The sequence below is a fragment of the Actinia tenebrosa genome, unplaced genomic scaffold (genome assembly GCF_029948245.1).
Source record: "Actinia tenebrosa isolate PJP-AT-01 unplaced genomic scaffold, QUT_ActTen_1.0 PGA_scaffold10__47_contigs__length_13832649, whole genome shotgun sequence".
NCBI lineage: Eukaryota > Metazoa > Cnidaria > Anthozoa > Actiniaria > Actiniidae > Actinia > Actinia tenebrosa.
This window is the reverse complement of record NW_028292570.1, coordinates 8,005,528-8,014,644: the sequence shown is the minus strand read 5'-3', so window position 1 is coordinate 8,014,644 and position 9,117 is coordinate 8,005,528. Positions and strand designations below refer to the sequence as shown.

Below are 9,117 nucleotides of genomic sequence, written 5' to 3'. Positions count from 1 at the left end.
AAGAAAATTTTTCGATTAAACTATTTGTGAGTCTGATTATTTCTAGACTTGTAAAAGCATTTCAAGAATGATAAAAATAAAGCTTTAAAAACGATTCTCAATAATGTCTCACGTTTTCTAGGAAATGAGTGCGCAATGAACTCTAGGATTGATTCAATATGGCGTGGTAAAAGATATAGAAGATAAAGAAATTTTGTTTCCTACTTAGAAAAAAGATCACGATGAGCATTTCTTATAGCTTAGAAATCCAATTGCAAGCGTCATCTAAACCCGAACGAAATGAGCTGTAATTAAACCTTGGGGTTGTTCAATATATCAACAACACACGGTGGACGTTTTATTTGATTTTAATTATTTTAATGCGTAAAAATGAGATTCAAAACTACCCATATGATACCCATATAATCTTGGTCTGTCTGTCTGTCGATCGACACAGTTGTTCAACACTAACGGTAAGCCTGGGCTACCTGTGCCCAAACCTACAAGAACGCCTGCTTTGCAGGCTACCCACTAATCTAATTTATTTTTGCACAACGATAATTAAACCACAGATTAACTAAACCGCGATTAGAAAATTTAAACCCGATTTAGGCCTATTCCTAGGATAGGAAACCCAGGAAACCCACGAAGAGCAAGGTCACTTTTTCAAAAGAAGCTAAAACAAATATTACCGGGTTCCCTGTGCTGTTATCTTTCTTGTTTGATTTGCATTTCCTGTTTGCTTCTGGTGAAGAAGTAAGCAAGCGTCTCGTACTAGTTCTTGTTTTCCTTCTCTTCGCATTTCAAGTAAGTTATACGTGTTAATTTGTATCAATCAGTGTATAAATACATTAGTTACGTGTGATATAGTAGATCTCTTAGTATGTTCTAGATAAGATTTACTGTAAGGTTCTACAACACACAGCTTTGATCATGGAAGAGTTGATATTGGAACAGTATGATTTGAAATCGCGTAAAAACCTTATTTGACCAAAATAACCAGATAGGATAGTGCTTGTAGAATAATGAAGTAAGAATTTGGATTCCAAGCAGTTTAGCTGGGTTGATATTGTCTGTTTGTCAACAGTTTTGATCATCGATCGAACAAAGGACTCTGTGTAAATGAGTTGGCTGTCTTGGCAAGTTTCAAAAGTTTCAGGAAGCCGTTTTCCGTTTAAGATTTTAAGAGGGACTGTCCGAGCAAGGTGCGGCAACAGCAGAGTTCAGAGTTAGGTATTAGTGAGTAAGTAAACGTGATGGGTTTTATTTCTTCAAAACAAATCTTATCGCTGAGAAAAATCGAATAAACGCTCCGTCCGTGTTATCGGGCCCAAGACGGTACGAAATGAAAGCCATCTTAGGTGTCTCTTTAACCTTATCCTGTAAAGTCGCAACACATTTTCCAGCCTTTTTAATTTGAGATATTTGTTCTTCAACTAATCTTAAACATTTTCATGCCATTTTAGGCTCATGGGTTTGTTTATTATTTTTTTAGAGGTCCGTCAAACTCGCTATAATTTCAGTCTGCAAAAACTACGCTCCAGCACACAAATTCAAAAAATAAATTCTACTTGTGCTATAATTCGGAATCTTTCAAAACTTCGGATTCTAAGCAAGTTAATATGGATCTTAAAAGTTCTATCAAAATTAGTTTGGGGAAATTTCCACAGCGGTCCAAACAAGCTTGTGAATAATGCTTGTTTTTAGAAGAATCCGCCCCGTGACTTGAAAACATTGTGTTTGGAGCCTTTGAAATTAGGACAAAAATCAGTCTAATTTTGCTAAAATGGACAGGTCTTAATTTTCAACGACTTTCTAAGTATTTCTTCGAGTTAACTTCAAAATACCGTCGTTATCGCCTAAGCGTCAACACCCGACACTAAAACATGTTCTCATTGGTTGCCGAAACATTAGAAGTCAGTCAACTGGAACGCGTATGTTTCAACTGAATCGACAGAGTTTTTTGCTGAATTGACCGAGTTTTTTTGCTGAATTGACCGAGTTTTTTTTTTGCTGAATTGACCGAGTTAGAGCTATTGTAAATCGACCGAATTTTCGCAATTGACTATTTTTTTTAGAATTGATAGACAAAAAAAACATATGGAATGTGCTTGTGTACTGCAATGCACTGATAAGTTGACACATTCAAACGAAGTAACGCAATTGACAAACAAATATTCAATTACATCAAAATGACAATTTTGAACCATTCCGCGCGCCATAATATTTAGCTTTTCATGATTTTTCTCGCGCACCATGCACGCGAGCACGCTGTGATCGCGAGCAAATTGCGAGCAAATTGCGAGCAAATTGCGAACAACAATAGAGAAAGGTGCAATCATTTTGCGGTCAAAACGCGTGCAGAGCGCGTGCAAATCGCGAGCACGTGGTGCGATCTGCTCTTGATTTGCCCGCGGTCAAATGTACACATGTTTATGGACTGCACTGTATTCACTTTGCCTTCAGGGAATAATTGTTAATAGTAATCCTCATCGTGGTTATTATATGTTATCATCCAACTGCATTCATTAAAAAAAAAAAACATTTTTATCCAGTTTGGTTAAGTCCACATACACAGCTGACCTCACTCCTTGAATAAAACTTTACTGACCCTCCCCTCCCCAACCTTTTTTCCTGGAACAAAAGTGTTTATTTTCAACTTGTTATTCAACAGAGATAAACCTGATATGGCAACCAGTTGGCCATCTTCAAGTAAAGAAAATCTAAACTTTGTTCGCCTTTCTAAGTTATTGATTGATGGTGGAACACATGTCTTAAGAGATGTATTTGACTCGATCCATTCACCAAGCTCCCTTCACAGGACACTACTCAGTACAACAGTGCATTCTACTCTAAAGCTACTGAGAGCAAAGAGGATTCTAAACAAACGACAATGGGACAGACTCTATCCTGCTAGCCGAAGTACACCTGTCACTTCAGCAGATTTTGACATCACACTGTTATTTGTTCTACTGCGTAATATATGTGGTTTAACACCCCCAGCAACAGGATGGGACAAGCCTCCTGTTGCTATAGACCAGAGTAGAGAGGCTGATTTGGCTCGAGTCAAATATTATAGAAATGATTTTTATGGCCACATCACAGAAACAGCTGTTAGTGACAATGATTTTGAGAAATACTGGAGTGAGATCTCAGATGTGTTGGTGAGACTGGGTGGACCTCATTACAAACCAGAGATTGAGAGGATGAAAATAGATACAATGGACCCTGAAGAGGAAAAAAAATTTATTGGAGCACTTGAAGAGCGGGAAGTAATGGAGCAGACAGTTCTTCGAAAGAGAGTGAAAAGAATTTCAGCAGATGCTTCACAGGCCAAAGGTGTGTACAATTGTAGCTTTCAGTATAATCATTTAGTATACCCCTAATGGTTTCTGTATTTTGATCAATCACTTGGGAATACAGTTTTATGTTTCAAACTAAAACTTTTATGTATGTCTTGTAAAGAGATCAATAAAAATTAATAAAATAAAATGGGATGTAATCAAAAGTAGCTAAATATTATGGTGTATATCATGAACACAGGATATGATTTTTTAGCAAGAAATTTCACAAATAGACAGCAGTTTTTCTGATGTCTATTTGTTTTTAACAATAACAAAAACGATAAAAACTTCTCATTTTTAGCGATCAAAACAACCAACGGAAAGAGCACATGCTCGTTGACGTCTGCTTTTTCTGTCTGTCCTCTTATTGATGATAAAAAATAACCAATCAGCACGTGCTAAATTTGTAAGTTATTATAAAAAAATTAATTCATCTTAATATTTTAAAGATTTCCATTTGCTTTCTGTAGTCTCCAACTACATAAATAGTCGAGCCTTCGTACACATTGACTCCAACATACGTATTTATTAGCTCCAGCTTGACAATTGTTCGACAATTACGCGGAAGATTATACGATTCGCTACAACAAACAACTTATAATTAATAAGCTTCACAAAAGGGGCAAATAAAAAGGAAAAAGAAAAAAAAAAGGAAACTACTTACAAGTTAATGATGCACGCTCGACTGATTCTTGATGTTAAATATTTATGGCGCCTGCGGGGCCTCTAGTCTGCGGAAATTTTTAATCTTACACGCTCCCCCGCCAAAGACTATTCTGGGTCTTTTCTGCCCATCTAAACACAATCATTTACTAAATTACTTAACACTTTTAACGTCTCTTGTAACTTAATTATAAACAGTTCAAGTCTCGAATGCTTTCATTCCTTCGTGTTCACTTTTGTGGCTAGTCTTTCTTCTGCGGACTGCTTCTTGCTTGGTCCTCGGCTTCAGTCTTGGTCTTCAACAATTCTTCTTCTAGCATACAAAGCTTTCGCACGTCTCGGCGGTACTCTCCATCGGCCGTCCTCACGATCACTTGTCTTACAACTCCGTCGTTATCCGGCATTGTCTGTTGAATCAATGCCTTTGGCCATTGACCTCTTGGGGTATTCTTATCTGCTAAGAGGACTAAGTCGCCAACCTTGAAATTAGCTTTTTCTCGTAGCCATTTCTGTCGCTCTTGCAGCATCGGCAGGTATTCTTTTGTCCATCGCTGCCAGAACTCGTTTGCTAACAGGTGGGCGTGCTTCCATCTTGCTTTATATTTGTCGACATCCTTTATCTAGTCTGGGGTTAGGGATGTGTTCTTGCGGAGTAGCAATATGTGGTTTGGTGTGAGTGCCTCCAAATCTCGGAGATCACTTGAGACGTTCGTTATGGGTCTGTCATTCATGATCTTTTCTACTTCTGTTAAGAATGTGTGAAGCGTTTCATCATTTACAAGACGCTCTCCTAACATGGAGTGTAGAATTCTTCTGACTGATCGGATAAGACGTTCCCAAACGCCACCTTGGTGACTCGCTGCGGGAGGATTGAACTTCCACTGTACATCTCTTTGATTCAGCTCGTTCTGTATCCGATCTTGGTTCCACGTCTTCATTGCTTTGATGACGTCTAACTCTGCTCCCTTGAAATTAGTGCCGTTATCACTGTATATGATTCTTGGGGGTCCACGTCTACTAACGAAACGTATCACTGCGTTGATAAAACTATCAGTAGATAAGTCTTGTGCCACCTCGATGTGGACTGCTCTGTACCTCAGGCACGTGAATATGCAACCGTATCGCTTGTTCAAGGCAGGATCTCTCTTGGATCTTGTATTTGGTCCAATTTTGACGTACAGCGGTCCAAAGTAGTCTAAGCCGACTGCGGCAAACGGATAGACTAGTTCTTGTCCGTCCGAAGACGATCTCACTTCAGGTAGTGGAGCTGTAATCTGTTCTCCCATCCTAGCATTCTGACGCCTGCATTCGTGGCACTTGCGTAAGACTCTTCCAACCGACGACACTCCACTTACTATCCAAAAACGTTGTCGTATCTCGGCTAATACTTGATTGGTTCCAACGTGACCATTGCGATAGTGATAATGACGTATTATCAGCTCTGTTACTGGATGTTTTCCAGGCAAGATGATGGGATGCTTCGCATCATAGGACAGATATGAACGATCTAATCTCCCTCCTACCCGAATCACTCCGTCTTCTAAAATTGGCTTCAGGTGGATGAATCGTTCCTTGACTTCCTTGCTCAAGATTCCTACTTCACTGTCTTGAGTGTTTAAGAACGACTCCTTCTGGATGAATCTCCTGACTGGGTCGCAAGCTCTTGGCGTTGTCGCGCTCAGCTTTACGCGGCCAAGCTTCAATCAACTTACGAACAGCTCTGATGAGCCATGCAACTGCTCTTCTTAGCCTGTTCCAGGTCGAGTACTTGCGAAACAGTGAGTCCCAAAAGTCCTTCTGCAGCGTCGTTGCTCCGACTGTCACTTTCTCCTTCTTAACTCCTTCATCCGTTTCTGACAATGTTGCCGATATCTCTGGTGGCTGTGGAGGCCATTCTTCTTCTTCCGTCCACAAAATCTCTGGTCCTTGTCTCCATATCTGCAGCTTTCTTGATTCTGTTGCCTTGATCCCTCTTGAAGCATAATCAGCTGGATTAAGCTCGGATCTTACGTGTTTCCACTGTTCTGGAACCGATTCTTGTCGAATAATGGCAACACGATTTGCGACGAAGGTGGTAAATCTTCTCACTTCATTGAAGATGTATCTAAGAACGATAACAGAATCTGTCCAATAACTGACGTTGTCGATCCTGAGTCTTCTTTGCAACGCTCTGACAATCAACTTATTCATCTGAACAAGCAGGGTTGCGGCTGTAAGTTCCAGCTTGGGTACGGTCATTGTGCTCTTCAAAGGTCTAACACGAGACTTTCCCATCACAAAGCTACAATGAATCTGACCTCTTTTGTTTATCAGTCTCAGGTAGGAAACCGTTCCGTAACCATGTTCTTGTGAAGCGTCGGCAAAATGGTGGAGCTCCGCCCTCACTACAGTACCAAAGTTCTTTGGTTTGAAGCAACGTGGAATACTTAGATCTTTCAAACTTGCAAGTCCTTTTTTCCATTCTATCCAACTGGCAAGTATATCTGGTGGGAGATTCTCGTCCCAGTCATATCTCCTATGGCAAAGTTCTTGATTTATTTCTCTACCAGGTAGGAGAAGAGGGCTTGCAATCCCGAGGGGATCATAAACAGTTGCAACTGATGACAGGACGCCCTTTCGATTCTCCGGATGTGCCTTGCTACTCGTAACTAAGTTAAAGGTATCTTGTTCTACGTCCCAGTGGATTCCCAGGGCTCTATCTACAGGTAGACTTTCTGACGCTAAATCTAAGTCCTTGATCGCTGGTGCGCGTTCCTCTACTGGAAATTCTGACAAAACTTGGCGATGACTGGACATCCACTTTGTTAACTTGAATCCTCCTCTAGCTAGCAAGGTCTGTAACTGCTTGCTCACTCGTATAGCTCGATCAACATCAGCAAATGATTTCAACAAGTCATCAACGTAAAAATCTTTATACACAGCATCGATGCTCTCTGGCATGAAGTCGTGCTCGTTGTCCTTTGCGGTTCTTCTCAGTGCATATCCAGCGATGCTCGGCGATGATGTTGCACCAAATATATGTACGAGCATTTGGTGAACTTTGGGTTCTTTAGTTAAATCTCCGTTTGGCCACCATAGATAACACAATGCGCCGCGGTCCTCTGGCACTACGTGGACTTGATGAAACATTCTCTTAATATCTGCTGCCACAGCAACTTCGTTCACTCTGAATCTTAGGATTACTTCGATCAACGGACTTGTATTCTCTGGTCCTTGAAGTAACTGTTCATTCAATGAAGTACCTCCACTCTTGGCGGCGCAATCAAACACTACTCGCGGTTCCTCTGGTTTCCTCGGATGCCAAACTGCATGGTGAGGTAAGTACCATACTGGGTTCAGGTTATGGAGTTCCTCTTCCAGCACTTCCCTCGAAGAACCTTCACTTTTGTACTTTTCCATGACTTGATTGTACTTCTCTTTAAATTTTTCATCTTTCTGCATCCTTTTCTTCAACCATTCTAATCTTCTTTCCGCGGTCGCTCGGCTATCTGGAAGAATCGGGCGATCTTGACGAAATGGAAGTCTTAATTGATAATGTCCGTCAATTAACTTTACTGATTTGTCCATAATATCTTTCGCTCTGTGGTCTTCGATGGACATACCTTCATCTGCGTCATTATAAGAGTTCCCGAACTCGTCGTTATACATGCGTTCTATTTGAAGGTTTAGCTTCTCGTGTTCGGTGCTAGTAAGACTCACATTCACTTGACTTTCTGTAGATTCTACTATAGGTCCATAGACAGTCCAACCGAAGGGGGTTTTCACCGCAAAAGGCTCTCCCTTACCACCTTCTCTTCTATCCAGTTCTTTCCCTATAATATCTGGACGGTCGCTACCGATGAGGATGGTTACCCTTCTTCTGTCGATTTCTCTTAGGGTAAGATCTTTAAGGTGTGGCCATTTCTTTATTTCTTCATTGGTCGCCACATGCTTCGGCAGAACAGGAAGATGTCTCGTGGTCAGTACGTTCTCTAAACGGAAGTGTGCGTCTCCAGCCAAAGATTCTACTTTTAAGTCTATTTCATATCCGCATTTCCTTTCCTGCGAACTGACGGTAGACATCGTAAATATTGCTTGCCTCTTGGTTTTGATCTCTTATTCGTCTATTAAGCTCTCCATACAGAGAGTTGCGTCCGAACCACTGTCAAAGAATGCATATGTGATGATCTGCTTGTCACTCTGAGGGGTGCTGACCTTGGCAGGTACAACCTTGAAGCATACTTTCGGTCTGCAAACTTCTAGTGCGCTGACTGTGACGGGATCACTTGGCTCTACTGCTATAGCATTTGGGTAGACGGTCGAAGGCGTTGACTGACTAGTTGTTGTCTTTACTGAGTTTGTTTTTTCCTGACTCCCTGATGTCGCCTCTCTTACTTGTACATTTTTCTCGACGCTCTTCCGAGTTGAATTGCTGTTGTCTTTCACGCGATCTCCTTCGCTGTCTTCGATGTGAATCAAGTAGTGATGCTCCTTACCGCACCCTGAGATTCTACACTTGAATCCCTTTGTACACGACTTGGCGCAGTGTCCTTCTTCAAGGCAGGCTCTGCAAAGACCGTGTTGCTTCACCGTCTTAAGACGATCTTTTAGAGAAGAGCTTTTAAATTTCCAGCATCTCCAAACTCCGTGAGGTCCTGAACATTGTGGGCATTTGTGAGCGATCGCAGATAGGCATTGGCTCTGATCACTTTGAACGGCTGCTAAGGTCGTGACTTTATATATTTGGTCAGATCTTTCTTTCTTTGGATCTCTTCTTTCCTTTTCCGTCGTCGAGGAAGTCACCCTTAGTTCCTGTCCGTATCTGTTGTTAATTCTGTCCGCTGTATTCTTAACGAACTGGACGAAGTCTGCATACTCAGCTCTGCCCTTTATCTTGATAAGATCTCCAGCCTTGTCGGCCCATTTCCTCTTTAAGCCTTCGTCTGGCAGTTTTCTCATCAGCATGACTATGGTCTCTTCGTTGTCCAAGCGACTTGAATAACTGAAACCCATGTTAGTAAGCACTCTCCTTGCGTCTTCCAGCTTCCTCGCGAACTCCATCAGGCTGCTAGCGTCAGCTCTTCTGATCAGAATCTCTTTCAGTCTCCTGTGAGATTCAGCTACCATGTGCGGCTGTCCAAAGTTCTGATGT

The 9,117-nt window shown here is 41.4% G+C and overlaps 1 protein-coding gene across 3 annotated transcripts in view; it reads left to right on the top strand.

The window, feature by feature from the left end:
* The first annotated feature begins 710 nt into the window (after positions 1-710).
* Positions 711-9,117, top strand: part of LOC116286626 (uncharacterized) — a 23,931-nt gene continuing 15,524 nt past the window's right edge. For 2 of the 3 annotated variants that reach the window (XM_031693175.2, XM_031693173.2), the window contains exons 1-3: positions 711-786; positions 1,067-1,222; positions 2,654-3,318. In XM_031693175.2, the coding sequence (XP_031549035.2) occupies positions 2,667-3,318 (652 nt within the window). In that variant the 5' untranslated portion in view covers positions 711-786; positions 1,067-1,222; positions 2,654-2,666. The remainder of the gene's footprint in view (positions 787-1,066; positions 1,223-2,653; positions 3,319-9,117) is intronic. The other variant, XM_031693174.2, reaches the window with a different exon arrangement.